This window comes from Platalea leucorodia (assembly GCF_965183815.1).
Source record: "Platalea leucorodia genome assembly, contig: HAP1_HAP1_SCAFFOLD_674, whole genome shotgun sequence".
Classification (NCBI taxonomy): Eukaryota; Metazoa; Chordata; class Aves; order Pelecaniformes; family Threskiornithidae; genus Platalea; species Platalea leucorodia.
In genome coordinates, this window is record NW_028120970.1 from 1,004 (window position 1) to 16,884 (window position 15,881).

General features: G+C 71.3%; 3 protein-coding genes across 3 annotated transcripts; 2 read left to right on the plus strand and 1 right to left on the minus strand.

The window, feature by feature from the left end:
• Positions 1 to 2,214: 2,214 nt before the first annotated feature.
• On the plus strand, positions 2,215 to 8,558 carry LOC309604348 (actin-like protein 6B; the record flags this gene model as incomplete). Its single annotated transcript, XM_082339295.1, has 14 exons — positions 2,215 to 2,239; positions 2,389 to 2,465; positions 3,436 to 3,601; positions 4,173 to 4,273; positions 4,384 to 4,481; positions 5,373 to 5,467; positions 5,555 to 5,661; positions 6,116 to 6,205; positions 6,912 to 6,973; positions 7,056 to 7,170; positions 7,267 to 7,347; positions 7,442 to 7,537; positions 8,292 to 8,378; positions 8,478 to 8,558. The coding sequence occupies 14 exons, from the start codon at positions 2,215 to 2,217 to the stop codon at positions 8,556 to 8,558; spliced, it is 1,281 nt and encodes a 426-aa protein (XP_082195421.1).
• A 1,158-nt stretch (positions 8,559 to 9,716) lies between these two features.
• MEPCE (methylphosphate capping enzyme) lies at positions 9,717 to 14,287 on the plus strand. Its single transcript, XM_082339296.1, has 4 exons — positions 9,717 to 10,967; positions 12,940 to 13,158; positions 13,254 to 13,380; positions 14,008 to 14,287. Exons 1-4 carry the CDS (start codon positions 9,783 to 9,785, stop codon positions 14,058 to 14,060), a joined length of 1,584 nt encoding a protein of 527 aa, XP_082195422.1. The 5' UTR covers positions 9,717 to 9,782; the 3' UTR covers positions 14,061 to 14,287.
• Positions 14,288 to 14,644: 357 nt separating this feature from the next.
• On the minus strand, positions 14,645 to 15,559 carry PPP1R35 (protein phosphatase 1 regulatory subunit 35; the record flags this gene model as incomplete). The annotated part of the gene is given in 6 exon segments (XM_082339294.1): positions 14,645 to 14,701; positions 14,703 to 14,810; positions 14,905 to 15,008; positions 15,011 to 15,019; positions 15,117 to 15,366; positions 15,477 to 15,559. Coding segments are annotated over 6 exon segments (606 nt in total). The 5' UTR covers positions 15,555 to 15,559.
• Between the last annotated feature and the right edge of the window lie 322 nt (positions 15,560 to 15,881).

Genomic DNA, 15,881 nt, shown 5'->3' on the forward strand with positions numbered 1-15,881 from the left:
ATGGCGGCCGTCACCCCCCCGTGTCCCCCCCTGCCCCCCCCGTGACCCCGGGGGGGGGAATTAGTGATGGGGGGGCAGTTAGTGATGGGGGGGGCAGTTAGTGACCCTGGGGGGGGGCAGTTAGTGATGGGGGGGGCAGTTAGTGATGGGGGGGGCAGTTAGTGACCCCGGGGGGGGGCAGTTAGTGATGGGGGGGGCAGTTAGTGATGGGGGGGGCAGTTAGTGACCCCGGGGGGGGGGCAGTTAGTGATGGGGGGGGCAGTTAGTGACCCCGGGGGGGGGCAGTTAGTGATGGGGGGGCAGTTAGTGACCCCGGGGGGGGGGCAATCAGTGTCCCCGGGGGGGGACACACACTAATTAGCGGGAGGGGGTCCCAGCTGCCTGGGCCCCCCCGGTTCCATCCCCTCCCCCCAGGGCCGGGGGTGGAGCCCCTCCCCCCCTTCGAGGCCTGGCCCCGCCCCAGGGCAAAGCCACCCCCCACGGGGGGGGGGAAACAGCGCCCCCTGCTGCTGCTGCACAGCGACCCCAGCATCCTGGGTACGGGGGGGGAGGGGACACCCAGCGTGTGGGGGCTGGGGGGGGTCATGGGGTGACATTGGGGGGGCTCTATGGGGTGTTGGGGGGCTCAGTGTGGGGCTGGGGGGGCTCTATGGGGTGATGGGGGGCTCAGTGTGGGGCTGGGGGGTGTTGGGGGGCTCCATGTGGGGCTGGGGGGGGCCACTGACCCCCTTCCCCTCCCCCCCCAGGCTACTCGCTGCACGGCCCCGGGGGTGAGGTGGAGATGGTGGAGGAGTACCGAGCCCCACGGCTGCCCCACGGCCGCCCCCCAGCGCCCCACTGAGCACCTTACGGCCGACACGACCGCCCCAGCTGCGCTTTAGTGCCGGCGCTGCCCCACGGCGCTGCCCCACGGCGCTGCCCCACGGCCGGCTCAGAGCTGCCCCACGGCGAAGGGGGCCGGGAGCCGCCCCCCACGGACAAACGCCAGCCCCACGGCGGGACGGGACGGGGCCACCCCAGAGGGGCTGGAGCTGCCCCACAGCCGGTGCCGCCCCACGGCCGCCGGCGCTGCCCCACGGCGGGTCCAGGGCTGCCCCATAGCGGAGCTGGACTCCTTGCACAAGGGGCCCCTCCCCCCCCCGGCCGCCCCTCCCCCCCCCCGGCCGCCCCTCCCCCCCCGGCCGCCCCTCCCCCCCCGGCCCGTGTTTACAGCCCCCATAGGGGGCAGCCAGGCCCCGCCCCCTCCCCTCAGACCACGCCCCCTCCCCCACCCGGCCACGCCCCCGGCTTGGCTCCACCCCTCGGCTCAGGCCCCGCCCCCCTGCAGTCTGTTGCCGTGACGGGGGGGGGGGAGGGGCGGATTTGGGGGGAATTCGGGCGATTTCGGTTTTGTTGTTTTTTAAAGCAAAACCCGGGTCGGCGCCGCCCCTCCCCCTCCGCGTGTGCCCCTCCCCCCAGCCCCTCCCCCACCCCCCAGCAATAAGGCCGGAGCCCCCGCCCCTCCCCCCACCCCACGTGCCAACCCCTCCCCCACCGGGGGCGGTGCCGGTGAATGTAAGGGGGGGGAGGGGTATGAGCCCCTCCCCCACCCTCTATCTCCTGCGTGGGGGGAGGGGCTCCCCCACCCCTCCCCCCCCCGAGAGTGGCAGAATGTTTACAGGCCCCTCCCCCACCCCGCACCCCTCCCCCTCCAATAAAGACCTCGTTAAGCCCCGCCCCTTTTCTCTTCAGTGGGCGGGGCTTGGGGCGTGACATCTCTGCGCGGTGGGCGGGGCTAATGGCAAAGCCCAAAGCCCCCCCAGGCTAAAGGGGGGAAGCCCCGCCCCCTGCGTGCAGAGGGTGGGGCCAGGGGAAGCCACGCCCCTTGGGCATAGTGGGCGGGATTCAGTGCTGAGGGAGATAATGTAGACCACGCCCACACGGGGAGGGACACGCCCCCTCGCTAAGCCACGCCCCCACCAACCCACCCCAAGGGGGCGTGTCCCAGACGCGTGTCCCGCCCCCAAGGGGGCGTGTCCCAGCACGGGGGGGGGTAGGAAATAAAAGGGCGCCTGCCCCTTTAAGCCGCCCTCATTGTCTGTGGCGCCGGCCAATCAGCACGCACGCCGGAGGGCGGGCGCTGATTGGCCACGCTTCCCCCCCCGCCCCGCCCCCTCGCAGGCCACGCCCACCGCGGCGCCGGGCGCTGTCCGGTGCTGAACGGCGGCCGCCGCCATGAGCGGGGGGGTCTACGGCGGCGGTAGGGGCGGGGCCACGGCGGGGGGCGGGGCCTGGGGGGCGGGGCCTGGGCGGGGGGGGGGTCCGGGGGGTGGGGGAGGGGGGTGTCCGTCCGTCCGGTGTCACCGTGTCCGTCCCGGTGTCACCGTGTGTCCGTTCCCCCCCCCCAAGATGAGGTGGGGGCCCTGGTGTTCGACATCGGCTCCTTCTCGGTGCGGGCCGGCTACGCCGGGGAGGACTGCCCCAAGGTGGGTGCCACCGCGTCACCGCGTCACCGCGCGTCACCGCGTCACCCCCCCCCACGTCCCCTCCGGAGGGACAAGGCCACCGTCCCCGCTGCGGGCTGTCCCCGTGGCCACGCTGGCCCCACGGCCACCACCCGCCGGCTAACGGCACCGTGGTGGTGGCATCGCCATGGCCACGCTGGCCCCACGGCCACCATCCAAGGCCAACGTCCCCATCGTGGTGGCATGGCCACGTCACCCCCATGTCCCCATGGCCACCATCCAAGGCCAACGTCCCCATCGCGGTGGCATCGCCATGGCCACGCTGGCCCCATGGCCACCATCCAAGGCCAACGGCCCCATCACGATGACATGGCCACGTCACCCCCACGTCCCCAAGGCCACCACCTGCAGGCCAACAGCCCCATCGTGGTGGCATCGCCATGGCCACGCTGGCCCCATGGCCACCACCCACCGGCCAACGTCCCCATCGTGGTGGCATGGCCACGTCACCCCCATGTCCCCACGGCCACCATCCAAGGCCAACGTCCCCATCATGGTGGCATCGCCACGGTAGCCCCGAGGCCACCACCCACAGCCCAACGTCCCCATCGTGGTGGCATCGCCATGGCCACGCTGGCCCCACGGCCACCATCCAAGGCCAACATCTCCATCATGGTGGCATCACCATGGCCACGCTGCCCCCGAGGCCACCACCCGCAGCCCAACGTCCCCATCGTGGTGGCATCTCCATGGTGGCCCCGAGGCCACCACCCACAGCCCAACGTCCCCATCGTGGTGGCATCTCCATGGTGGCCCCGAGGCCACCACCCGCAGCCCAACGTCCCCATCGTGGTGGCATCTCCATGGTGGCCCCGAGGCCACCACCCGCAGCCCAACGTCCCCATCGTGGTGACATCTCCACGGCCACACTGTCCCCAACGTCCCCCCCGCCGCGTCCCCGTGGTGCTGGTGGTGACGGGGGCGGGGGCAGGCGGACTTCCCCACCACGGTGGGGCTGCTGTCCCCCGAGGAGGTGGCCCTGGAGCTGGACGGTGACAAGGACAAGAAGGGGGGGAAGGTCTACTACATCGACACCAACGCGCTGCACGTGGCCCGCGAGGGCATGGAGGTCCTCTCGCCCCTCAAGAACGGCATGAGTGAGTGGGGACACCGCGGGGACACCGCGGGGGGGACACGGGGAGGGGGACACCCTGCAGGGCCACGGGGAACCCGTAGGAGGCATCTCAGGGGGTTGGCGGTCACCTCGTGGGGCCACCACAGGGTTGGGGACATCCAATGGAGGCCACCATGGGCTTGGAGGTCACCTTCCAGGGCCACCACGGGCTTGGGGACATCCAATGGAGGCCACCATGGGCTTGGGGGTCACCTCAAGGGGCCATCATGGGGTTGGGGACATCCAATGGAGGCCACCATGGGCTTGGGGGTCACCTCAAGGGGCCACCACGGGGTTGGGGACATCCAATGGAGGCCACCATGGGCTTGGGGGTCACCTCAGGGGGCCACCAGAAGATTGGGGTCACCCAGTGGGGCCACCATGGGCTTGGAGATCACCTTCCAGGGCCACCATGGGGTTGGGGACATCCAATGGGGCCACCATGGGCTTGGGGGTCACCTCAGGGGGCCACCAGTAGATTGGGGTCACCCAGTGGGGCCTCCCCTAGAGCCCCGCCCCCCCCACGCCCCCCCTCACCGTCCCCGCCTCCCCAGTCGAGGACTGGGAGTGCTTCCAGGCCATCCTGGACCACACCTACGGGAAGCACGTCAAGTCGGAGCCCGGCCTCCACCCCGTCCTCATGTCCGAGGCCCCGGTAGGTGCCCACCCCCCTCCCCCAACCACGCGCCCCCCCCCCCCCCCACCGCGGCGCCGGTGGCCCCCGGTGGCCCCCCGGTGTCCCCACGCTGTCCCCGCGCCCCTCAGTGGAACACGCGGGCCAAGAGGGAGAAGCTGACGGAGCTGATGTTCGAGCACTACAACATCCCCGCCTTCTTCCTCTGCAAGACGGCCGTGCTCACCGCGTATCCCCCCGTCACCCGGCGCCGTCACCCGGCGCCGTCACCCGCCGGGCGACCCGACCCCCCCCCAGGGCGCCCACACAACCTCCCGCGTGGGGGCAGGGGAAGCTGGGTGGGTGGGTGTAGGGGCAGCTGGGTGGGTGTAGGGGTGGGTTGAGGGGCAGTTGGGTGGTTGGGTGGGTGGGTGGTGGGTGTAGAAACAGTTGTTTGGGTGTAGGGGGTGGTTGGGTGGGTGTAGGAGTAGTTGTTTGGGTGTAGGGGGTGGTTGGGTGGGTGTAGGGGTAGTTGGGTGGGTGTAGGGGGTGGTTGGGTGGGTGGAGGGGTAGTTCGTTGGGTGGGTTGAGGGGTAGTTGGGTGGTTGGGTGGGCCTAGGGGTGGGTGGGTGGGTGGTGGGTCTAGAGACGGTTGGGTGGGTGTAGGGGGTGGTTGGGTGGGTTGAGGGATAGTTGGGTGGTTGGGTGGGTGGTTGGTGGGTCTAGGGGTGGGTGGGTGGGTGGTTGGGTGGGTGACTGGTTGATTGGGTGGTTGATTGGGTGGGTGGGTGGCTAGTTAGCTGTGGGGGTGGGTGGGTGGCTAGGAGGGGCTGGCTGGGGGTGGCCGGTGGGGTGCTGAGCCGCCAGCACCGCTGCTGGGTGCTGAGCCGCCGCTGGGCCGGCTCGTTAGCCGGCAGCTGGGCCCTTCGTTTGGCTGGGCGGGTCGTTAGGCCTTCGTCAGCCCACTGATTGGCTGAGCGTCTGCCTGGGGGCGGGGGCTCACACCTCACCGGAGGACCGGGTGGGTGCCCGGCAGGGCAACCGGCCGCGGCCCTTCGTTAGCTGGCCGCCCCCGGTTAGCGGGGCTCGCCCTCGTTAGCGAAGGCCCTCGTTAGCGCTGCCCTTGACGGTGGCGGCCCAGCTTCGCCAACGGGCGCAGCACGGGGCTGGTCCTGGACAGCGGGGCCACCCACACCACCGCCATCCCCGTCCACGACGGCTACATCCTCCAGCAAGGTGAGGGGGCGGGGCCTGGTGGGGCGGGGCGTGGGCGTGGCCAGGCGGGGCGGGGCCCTCGCGGTGACTCACCGGTGGCCGCCGCAGGCATCGTCAAGTCGCCGCTGGCCGGGGACTTCATCTCCATGCAGTGCCGGGAGCTCTTCCAGGAGATGAACATCGACATCGTGCCGCCCTACATGATCGCTGCCAAGGTAGGGGCGGGGCCGCCGAAGGACACGCCCACCCGGGAGCAGCCTATCGGAGAAAGAGAGGGCAGGCGTTAGGCTCCGCCCCTTGGGGGGGTTTCTGCTTAGCTCCACCTCTTTGGGGCAACTCCCTCTTAGCTCCACCCCCTTAGGGCCACCCCTTCCCCTTGGCTCCACCCCTTCCCTGTAGTTCCACCCCTTCCCTTAGCTCCACCTCCTTAGGGCCACCTCTTCCCCTTAGCTCCACCCCCTTAGCGCCACACCTTTTCATTAGCCCCACCCCCTTAGCACCACCCCTTCCCCTTAGCTCCACCCCCTCAGGGCCAGCTTGCCCACAGGCCCCACCCCTTTAGGCCCAGCCCAGGCCCCGCCCCCTTCAGGGCACCCCCCATCACCCCACCCATGGGAGGGGCGTGCCCCACCCCAAGCCCCACCCCCCCACCTGACACCCCGCCCCCAGGAGCCGGTGCGGGAGGGGGCCCCCCCCAACTGGAAGAAGAAGGAGAAGCTGCCCCAGGTCTCCAAGTCCTGGCACAACTTCACCTGCAACGTGAGGGGGCCGGGGGGGGGCCCTGGGGGGGTCCCCAACCCCTGGGTGCCCCATCTGGGGGGGGTCTGGGTCCCTGGGAGGGTCCTGGGGGGGTCCTGAACACTGGATGCCCCATTTGGGGGGGGGGTCTGGGTCCCTGGGGGGGTCCTGAACACTGGGTGCCCCATTTGGGGGGGATCTGGGTCCCTGGGGGGTCCTGGGGGGGTCCCGTGGGGGTCCTGGGGGGACCCAAACCCTGGGTGCCCCATTTGGGGGGGGGGTCTGGGTCCCTGGGAGGTCCTGGGGGGACCCCAGGGGGTCCCAAACCCCTGGGTCCCCTCTTAGGGGGGGGTCTGGGTCCCTGGGGGGGGTCCCAGATGCCTGAGTCCCATTTTGGGAGGGGGGGTCCGGATCCCTGGGGGGGTCCCGGGGGGTCCCAAAGCCCTGGGTCCCCTCTTGGGGGGGGTCCTGGGAGGTCCCAAACCCTGGGTGCCCCATTTTGGGGGGGTCTGGGTCCCTAGGGGGGTCCTGGGGGGGTCCCGAACCCCTGGGTCCCCTCTTAGGGGGGGATCTGGGTCCTGGGTGGGGTCCCAAACCCCTGGGGAGGGGGGTCTGGGTCCCTGGGGGTGTCCCAGACGCCTGCGTGCCCCATTGGGGGGGCTCCGGATCCCTGGGGGGTCCCCGGACACCTCGGTCCCCCCCCACTTTGTGCCCCCCCCCCCCCCAGGAGGTGATCCAGGACTTCCAGGCCTCGGTGCTGCAGGTCTCCGACTCCCCCTACGACGAGCAGTGAGCAGGGGTGGGGGTTGGGGGGGGCTTAGGGGGGTTTTGGGGTCCCCCCCCACCCCATCACCCCCCCTCGCCCCCCCAGGGTGGCCGCCCAGATGCCCACGGTTCACTACGAGATGCCCAACGGCTACAACACCGACTACGGGGCCGAGCGGCTCCGCATCCCCGAGGGGCTCTTCGATCCCTCCAACGTCAAGGTTGGGGGGGGTCCCGGGGGGTGTGAGGGGGTCCTGAGGGGTTTGGGGGGGTCCCGGGGGGTTTGGGGGACCCCTCTGACCCCCCGTCCCCCCCAGGGCCTCTCGGGGAACACGATGCTGGGCGTGGGGCACGTGGTCACCACCAGCATCGGGATGTGCGACATCGACATCCGACCGGTGAGTCCCCGGTGATGCGGGGGGGGGGACGTTTTGGGGGGCGGTGGTGACGTGGTGACACCCTGACCCCCCCCGTGTGTGTCATCCCCCCCAGGGTCTCTACGGCAGCGTCATCGTCACCGGGGGGAACACCCTGCTGCAGGGCTTCACCGACCGCCTCAACCGGGAGCTTTCGCAGAAGACGCCTCCCGTGAGGGACGGGGGCACCCAGGCGTCCGGGGAGGGGACCCCCAACCCCCTGGGGGGGATTCTGGGGGGCTGGGGGGGACCCACTCATCTGGGGAGGGGACCCCCAACCCCCTGGGGGGGATTTTGGGGGGCTGGGGGGGACCCAGGCAGTCAGGGAGGGGACCCCCAACGCCCTATGTGGGATTTTGGGGGGCTGGGGGGGACCCAGGTGTCCAGGAATGGGACCCCCAACCCCTCCTGTGGGACTTTGGGGGGCTGGGGGGGACTCAGGCATCCGGAAAGGGGACCCCCAATGCCCTATGTGGAATTCTGGGGGATGGGGGAGGACCCAGGTGTCTGGAAATGGGACTCCCATGGGATTTTGGGGGGCTGGGAGGCACCCAGGCATTTGGGGAGGGGACCCCCATGGGACATTGGGGAGCTGGGGGGGACTCAGGCATCCAGAAAGGGGACCCCCAACCCACTGTGGGGGATTTTGGGGGGCTGGGGGGACTCAGGTGTCTGGAAAGGGGACCCCCAACACCCTATGTGGAGTTTTGGGAGGCTGGGGGGGACCCAAGTGTCTGGGAAGGGGACCCTCACTCCCCTCCATGGGATTTTGGGGGGCTGAGGGGCACCCAGGCATCTGGGAAGGGGACTCTCACCCTCCCCCGTGGGATTTTGGGGGGCCGGGGGGGACCCAGACTGGTCTCCCAGTCGCCCCCAGTGGCTCCCAGTTGCCCCCCCGCCCTTGATCCCCTCCCCCCCCCCCCCAGAGCATGCGCCTGAAGCTGATCGCCAGCAACAGCACCATGGAGCGGCGCTTCAGCCCCTGGATCGGGGGCTCCATCCTCGCCTCCCTCGTGAGTTGGGGGGCGGCGGCGGCGGAGGTGGTGGGGGGGTCCCCGGCCGCCTGGGTCCCTCACCCCGCGCCCCCCCCCCCGTGTCCCCCCGTCCCCCAGGGCACCTTCCAGCAGATGTGGATCTCCAAGCAGGAGTACGAGGAGGGCGGGAAGCAGTGCGTGGAGCGCAAGTGCCCCTGAGGGGGGACCCGGGCCTCCCGCTCCCGCCCCTGGCGCTTCGGGGCCTGTGAGATTGGAAAAAAACCAAGAAAAAACATTAAAAAAAGCGATAATAAAGAGGCCGAAAGGTGCGGAGCCCCCCCGGCGGGGCCCGGCTGAGGCGGCGCCGCGCTGCCGGGCGGCTCGGGCAAGGGACGGAGGCGGTGCGGGAGGCGGGGGGTGCGTTTTCGTGAGGTAAAGCGGGGTGGGGGAGGGTCGGTTTGACCGATTGCGGGGGTTTTTACCTCAAAAAATCGCAGCCTTGCGGCGCGCGCCCCGCCTTGGCGCCTTCCGCGGCGCGCGGCAGGGGCGGGAATGCGCACGCGCGGGGGAGGGCGGGGCAAAGAGCGCGCGGGAGGGGGGAACCGCGCATGCGCACCTTACGCCGGGGCGGGAGGGGGGACCGCGCATGCGCGGGAGGGGAGGAGGGAGAGCGGCTCCGGTGGGCGGGCCCCGCGCATGCGCGCTGGCCGGCGGCAGCCATGCGGCTGCCCACGTGGTCCCCGCCGCTCCGTTAACGGCTGGGGGGGGGGGGGAAGGGGGTGGTTTGCCCGGCTGTGACGTCATGAGCTGAGAGATGACGCGTGAGGGAGCGGGGAGGGAGGAGACAGGCGCCATGGGGGGGGGGGGGGGGCGCTTTCCCGCCGCTGCGCATGCGCGGAGCGCCGCGGACTCCAACTCCCGGCGATCCCCGCGCGGAGCGAGGACCCCCCCCCCCGCCCGCCCGCCCGCCGCCACCTGAGGCGCCCGCACCGCGCCCGCTCCGCCTCCCCGCCGCCCTCCCTCCCGCTCCCCGCCGCGCTCCGCTCATCCCCGCCACCCCCAGCCGCTCCCCCCCCGCTCCCCGCTCCCCGCTTCCCCCCCCCCCCCCCCCGCCGCCTCCCCGGGGACGCGCCGCTCCGTTTGCGCCATCCGCGCAGGCACTCGCCGCGGCCACCCCACCCCCTCAGGCCCCCCCTTGCCTTCCCTCCTCCCCCCCCTCCGCGCGCCGCCTCCTCCCATTGGCCGCCTCCCCCGCCGCCGCCTCTCCCATTGGCTCCCCGCTCTCCCCGCCCCCTCGCGGGAGGCGTGGCTCGGCGCCGCCCCGCCCACCCCCTATATAAAGCCCGGCGGGCCGCCGCGCTCCTGCCATCGCGGGCGGGAGGTGGCGGGCGCGGAGGGGCCCCGCTCCGCTCCCCCCCCCACAGCACCCCCTAGCGGCGGCGCATGCGCGGCGGCGGCGGGGCTCAGCGCGCAGGCGCGGGGCGGTCCGGGTCCGCCATGGCGGCCGAGCCGGAGGCCTTCCTGGTGCCGCCGCCTCCTTCTTCATCTTCCTCCGCTACCGGTAGGCGGGAGGAGGAAGAAGAAGAAGCTTCGGCCGCCGCCGAGGCTCCGCGGCCGCGTAACGGCTTTCGGTCGGCGGGAGGAGGGAAGCGGCGTAGCAGCTGCGGGGCCAAGCAACCGGCGTGGAAACGGCGTCGCCGGGCGGCCTCGGAGTGCGGCCCGGTGCTTCCCTCCGAGTTCCTGCTGGGGGGAAACATCTTCGATCCCCTGAACCTCAACAGTCTGTTGGACGAGGAGGTGAGCCGGGCCCTCAACGCCCGCACCCCGCAATCCTCCCCCCTCCCCGCCCGCGGTCGCGACCCCGTCGAGATCCTGGTCCCTCGCGACATCACCGACCCCCTCAGCCTCAACGCTCCCGGCGAGGGGCTGCGTTTGGCTTCTCCCGCCAAAACCGCCCGCCGCCGCCACCGTCACCGCGGCCAGCAGCGAGGAGGAGCCGCTGCCGCCGCCGCCGCCGTCACCGCCGCCGCCACCGACGAGGCCGCCTGCCCTCACGCCCTCCCCGCCGCCACCCCGCCGCCATGCGCCGCCGCCTGCCCCGCCGCCGGCCGCCATCGGAAACGTCGACGGACTTGCAGTAAATCGGAAGGAACCCGCCCCCCTCCGGAAAAACCCAAACCCCCCGGAAAAACCCCGCAGCAGCAACGTCAGCGGCGCCAAGTTCGGAAATTTCAATACGGCAATTACTGCAAATATTACGGTTACCGCAACCCCGACTGCGAGGACGGGCGGCTGCGAGCCATGCGCCCCGAGTGGTTCGCGGGGAAGGAGGTGTTGGACGTGGGGTGCAACGTGGGACACCTCACCCTCAGCATCGCCAAACGTTGGGGACCCGCCCGGGTGGTGGGGTTGGACATTGACGGGGGGTTGATCCGCTCGGCGCGGCAGAATATCCGGCATTATCTGTCGGAGGAGATCCAAGCGGAAGCGGCCGGAGCGGGGAACGGTGGAGGGCGGAAGGGTTTTCCCGCCGCTCTCTTGGCCAGTCGGGGTCCCATCGCCGCCCCCCGCCTGCCCCCCGACGGCCCCGGCGCCGCCGACTTCCCTCACAACGTCGTCTTCGTCACGGTGAGCGGGGAGCGGGGGGGGGGTTTGGGGGGACACGAGGGGGTTGGGGGGGTCTTGGGTGGGGTTTGGGGGGGATATGAGGGGTTTTGGGGGTCACAAAGGGTTTGAGGGGGTCTGGGATGGGGTTTGGGGGGGTTGCGAGGGGGTTTGAGGGGGTCTTGGGGCGGGGTTTGGGGGAGTCGCAGTGGTGTCGGGGGGTCTCGGGTGGGGTTTTGGGGGGACACGAGGGGTTTGAGGGGGTCTTGGGTCGGGTTTTGGGGCTCACAGGGGGGTTTTGGGGGGATACAAGGGGTTTGAGGGGTCTCGGTGGGTTTTGGGGGGGACACGAGAGGTTTTGGGGGGAGGTGGTGCTGTTTGAGGGGGTCGCAAGCGGTTTGAGGGGTCTCGGGTGGGTTTTTGGGGGGACACGAGGGGGTTGGGGGGGTCTGGGATGGGGTTTTGGGGGGATATGAGGGGTTTTGGGGGGTCGCAAGGGGTTTGAGGGGGTCTGGGATGGGGTTTGGGGGGGACACGAGGGGTTTGGGGGGATGGGAGGGGGAGGGGCTGCTCCTGCCCAGGGTTGGTGCTGGAGGGGGTGGGGTTAAAAGGGGAGGGGCTTGAAGGGGTGGAGCTAGGGAGGAGACACGCCCCCGAGTGGGGGGGGGGGGCTGAGGTGGGGCTCCCCCATAGCCCTCGGGGGGGGAACCCCCTCCCCCTCAGTGCCCCCCCAAACCCCTCCGTGGGGCTCAGTGTGACCCCCAACGCCCTCGGTGGGGCTCCGGGTGGGTTGCGTGCCCCCCAAAACCCCCTCAGTGCCCCCCCAAACCCCTCAGTGCCCCCTAATGTCCCCCACCCCAACCCCCTTAGTGCCCCCCTCAGTGCCCCCCCAAACCCCTCAGTGCCCCCCTAACCCCCTCAGTGCCCCCAAATGTTCCCCCAAAAGCCCCTCAGTGGCCCCCATACAGCCCCCCAAGCCCCTCAGTGCCCCCTAAAATCTCCTTAGTGGCCCCTCTACACTCCCCAAAGCCCCCCAAAACCCATTAGTGCCCCCCCAAAACCCCTTAGTGCTCCCCAATGTCCCCCCCAAGACCCCTCAGTGGCCCCTCTACACCCCCCAAAAGCCCCTCAGTGCCCCCCAAACCCCTCAGTGCCCCCCAAAATCCCCTTAGTGGCCTCTCTACACCCCCCAAACCCCCTCAGTGCCCCCCCAAACCCCTCAGTGCCCCCCAAAACCCCCTCAGTTGCCCCTCAGTGCCCCCCAAAATCCCCTTAGTGGTCTCTCTACACCCCCCAGAAGCCCTCAGTGTCCCCCCAAAACCCCTTAGTGGCCCCTCTACAGCCCCCAGTACCCCCCCAAACCCCTCAGTGCCCCCCAAAACCCCCTCAGTGGCCCCTCAGTGCCCCCCAAAACCCCTCAGTGCCCCCCAAAACCCCCTCAGTGGCCCTCAGTGCCCCCCCAAACCCCTCAGTGCCCCCCAAAACCCCCTCAGTGGCCCTCAGTGCCCCCCAAAACCCCCTCAGTGGCACCTCTACACCCCCCCAAAGCCCCCCAAACCCCTCAGTGCCCCCCCAAACCCCCTTAGTGGCCCCTCTACAGCCCTCAGTGCCCCCCAAAACCCCCTCAGTGCCCCCCAAAACCCCCTCAGTGCCCCCCAAAACCCCCTCAGTGGCCCTTATACAGCCCCCCAAACCCCTCATTGCCCCCCAAAATCCCTTTAGTGGCCTCTCTGCACCCCTCAGTGCCCCCCCAAACCCCTCAGTGCCCCCCAAAACCCCCTCAGTGGCCCTTATACAGCCCCCCAAACCCCTCATTGCCCCCCAAAATCCCTTTAGTGGCCTCTTTACACCCCTCAGTGCCCCCCCAAACCCCTCAGTGCCCCCCCAAACCCCTCAGTGCCCCCCCACCCCTTCCTCTGGGGCCCAGCGCGGGGTGCCGCCCCCCCCCCCGCACCCCATAACCCCCCCCCCCCCCATTCCCCCCCCCCTCCCCCAGGGGAACTACGTGCCGGAGCGGGAGGAGGCGGTGGCGGCGCAGCGCCCCGAGTTCGACGTGGTGCTGTGCCTCTCCCTCACCAAATGGGTGCAGCTCAACTGGGGGGACGAGGGCCTCAAGCGCCTCTTCCGCCGCGCCTACCGGCACCTGCGCCCCGGGGGGCTGCTGCTGCTCGAGCCCCAGCCCTGGGCCTCCTACCGCAAGCGCAAGGGGCTGACGGTGAGCGCGGGGGGCTCGGGGGGGGGGGGGGGGGGGGCGTTTTGGGGGGGGGCTCGGCGCTGATTCTGCGCCCCCTCGCCCCAAAAAAACCCCAGGAGACGACGTACAGGAATTACCAGCGGATCCGGCTGCGGCCCGAGCAGTTCCCCTCCTACCTGACCTCCCCCGAAGTGGGGTTCGACAGCTACGAGTTGTTGGGGACCCCCCAGCACGCGGCCAAAGGTGGGGGGGGGGGACGGACCCCAATCTTGGGGGGCGGGGGGCTTGGGGGGGGGGGGTTTGGGGAGGTTGTGGGGGGTTTGGGGGGGGATTTGGGGGGGTTGGGAGGGATTGGGGGGCTTAGGGGGCTTTTTTGGGGGGGGTTTGGGGTTTGTTTGGGGGGTTGGGGGGGTTTGGGGGGGGTTTGGCAGGGATTGGGGGGCTTAGGGGTTTTTTTTGGGGGGGTTTGGAGGGGTTTGGGTTTTTTTGGGGGGGTTTGGGGAGGGATTTGGGGGGGTTTGGGAGGGATTGGGGGCTTAGGGGGTTTTTTGGGGGGGGGTTGGAGGGGTTTGGGGTTTTTTTGGGGGGTCTTGGGGGGTTTCTTGGGGGCGTGGGGGGTTTTGGGGATTTTGGGGGGGTTGGGAGGGATTGGGGGGGTTTAGGGGTTTTTTTTGGGGGGGTTGCGGGTTTTTTTGGGGGGATTTTGGTGGAGTTTGAGGTTTTTGGGGGGGGTTGGGGGGTGGGTGGGGGTCACCCAGCCACGTGGGTCCCTTGGAAGGGGGGGAGGGGCCCCAATCTGGGGGGGGTCTGGCGGGGGAGGGGCAGCTGTGGGGGTCCCGGGGGCGCCCCATAACCGCCCCTCCCCCGCAGGCTTCCAGCGGCCCATTTATCTCTTCCACAAGGGACGAGGCGACGCCCCCTGAGCCCCTCCCCCCCCGCCCCCCAAATCTGGGGGGGGCCCCAGCGCTGCCGGGGAGGAGGGGGAGGGGTGGCTTCCCCCCTCCCCCCACCAGATGCCAAATGGGGGGAGGGGCTGCGCGTGAGCCCCGCCCCCAATTTCGGGATGTTCCCCTCCCCCCCCCCGGGTGTTTGCTGTGGTTTGATCTGGGCCGGGGGGGGGGGCCCCGGGAATAAAGGAGGCGATTGGTCAGCGGGGGGTCGTTTTTTTGGGGGGGGGGGAGGGGTCACGTGGGGGGGTCGTCACCCCGTTTTTGGGGGGTGGGTATTTGCACATTCCCCCCCCAGTGGTGCAGCCCAGGGGCGTGGCCTGTGCCCCCTCCCCCCCACCGCATCCCCAATGGTTCCTCCCATTTCCATAGCGACTGGGGGGGGGCAACGACCCGCGGGGGCTGCTGGGAGTTGTAGTCCCAAAGGGGGGGGTAAAGAGGGAGGGGGCTCCCCACGTGACCCAGCCCCCCCACGTGACCCGCCCCTCCCCCACACATAGAGGTTGGAAATGAGGATTTATTGCGGGGGGGGAGGGGTAATTGGGGGGGGGGGCGCCCCCTCAGCCCCCCCCCCACTGCTGCAGCTTGCGGTACATGAGGAAAGCGGCGGCGGGGGGGGCGGGGGAGGGGCCGGGGGGGCGCGGGGGGGGGCGGGGCGGGCAGCCAGGGCCCCCCATCCCCCCGCCCCGCCCCCCCCGCCAGCGCCTCCACCTCGGGGCCGGGAACCTGCGGGGGGAGGGGGGTGGGGGAGGGGCCCCGTCAGCACCCTGGGGTGCTGGGGGGGGGTCCCGGGGGGGGTGGGGGGAGGGGCCTGACTCACCTTGGGGGGGGGCGCGGGGGGGGGGGCGGGACCCCCCTGCGCGGCCCCGGCGGGGGGGGGCACGCTGAGGCTGACCAGGCCGCGGTAGAGGCGCTGGGCCGGGGCACGTTCATGGCTGCCAAAGGGGGGGGAAAAGGGGGGGATTTGGGTTAAAAAAGGGGCACGGGGGGGGGGGAGGGGATCCCCCCACCCCACCCCCTCCCCCACCTCACCTCCGGCCGCCGCCCCCCCCACGGCGCAGCGGGCGGCGAAGGAGCAGCCCAGGAGGGCGGCGGCCGCCCGGGGCCCAGGAGGGCGGCGGCCGCCCGGGGGGCGTCGAAGGGGGCCCGGGCCGCCGCCCCCCCCCACGCCCCCCCCCCGGCTGCTGTGGGGGATGGGGGTCCCCAGCGGCGCGGGGCCCCTCCCCCCCTCCTCCTCCTCCTCCTTCCCGGCGTGCACCGCGGGGCTCAGCTCGAAGCGAACCTGGGGGGGGACGACACACACACACGACACGGGAATTAGGGGGGAGGGGGCGCACAGGGAGCCCCTCCCCCCCCCCCCGGTATTTTTGGCCCCCTCCCCCCCGCGCTGACCTGGCGGGGGCCCCCCCCGCGCCCCCCCCGCCGCAGGATCCCCCCGGGCGGCGGAGCCGGAGCCTCCGGCGGCCTCATGGCGGCGGCGGCCACGCCCCCTTTGGCCACGCCCCCTTCCGCCTCTGACCACGCCCTCCCCCGCCGCCGGCGCCCGAGCCCTTCTCAAAATGGCGGCCGAGCCCTCCCGAGAGCGCGGGCGCGACCTCCCCAAGATGGCGGCGGGACCCTCTCAACATGGCGGTGGCGCCCTCCCCAAGATGGCGGTTCTGACCTCCCCAAGATGGCGGCAGCACCTCCCCCCCCCCCCCCCCCCCCCCTTCGGGCCGCCGGTTCGAGTCCCGCCTCAGCCGGGTGCGCCCCCCCATTAACCACGCCCCCTAAATTAACCCCGCCCCTAAATTAACC

Coding starts and splice junctions, on each gene's coding strand:
- MEPCE (XM_082339296.1), top strand. CDS start 9,783: ATGCGCGGCGGCGGCGGGGCTCAGCGCGCAGGCGCGGGGCGGTCCGGG. Junction 13,159..13,253: donor GCAAGCGCAAGGGGCTGACG/GTGAGCGCGGGG, acceptor AAAAAACCCCAG/GAGACGACGTACAGGAATTA. Junction 13,381..14,007: donor CCCCCAGCACGCGGCCAAAG/GTGGGGGGGGGG, acceptor CCTCCCCCGCAG/GCTTCCAGCGGCCCATTTAT.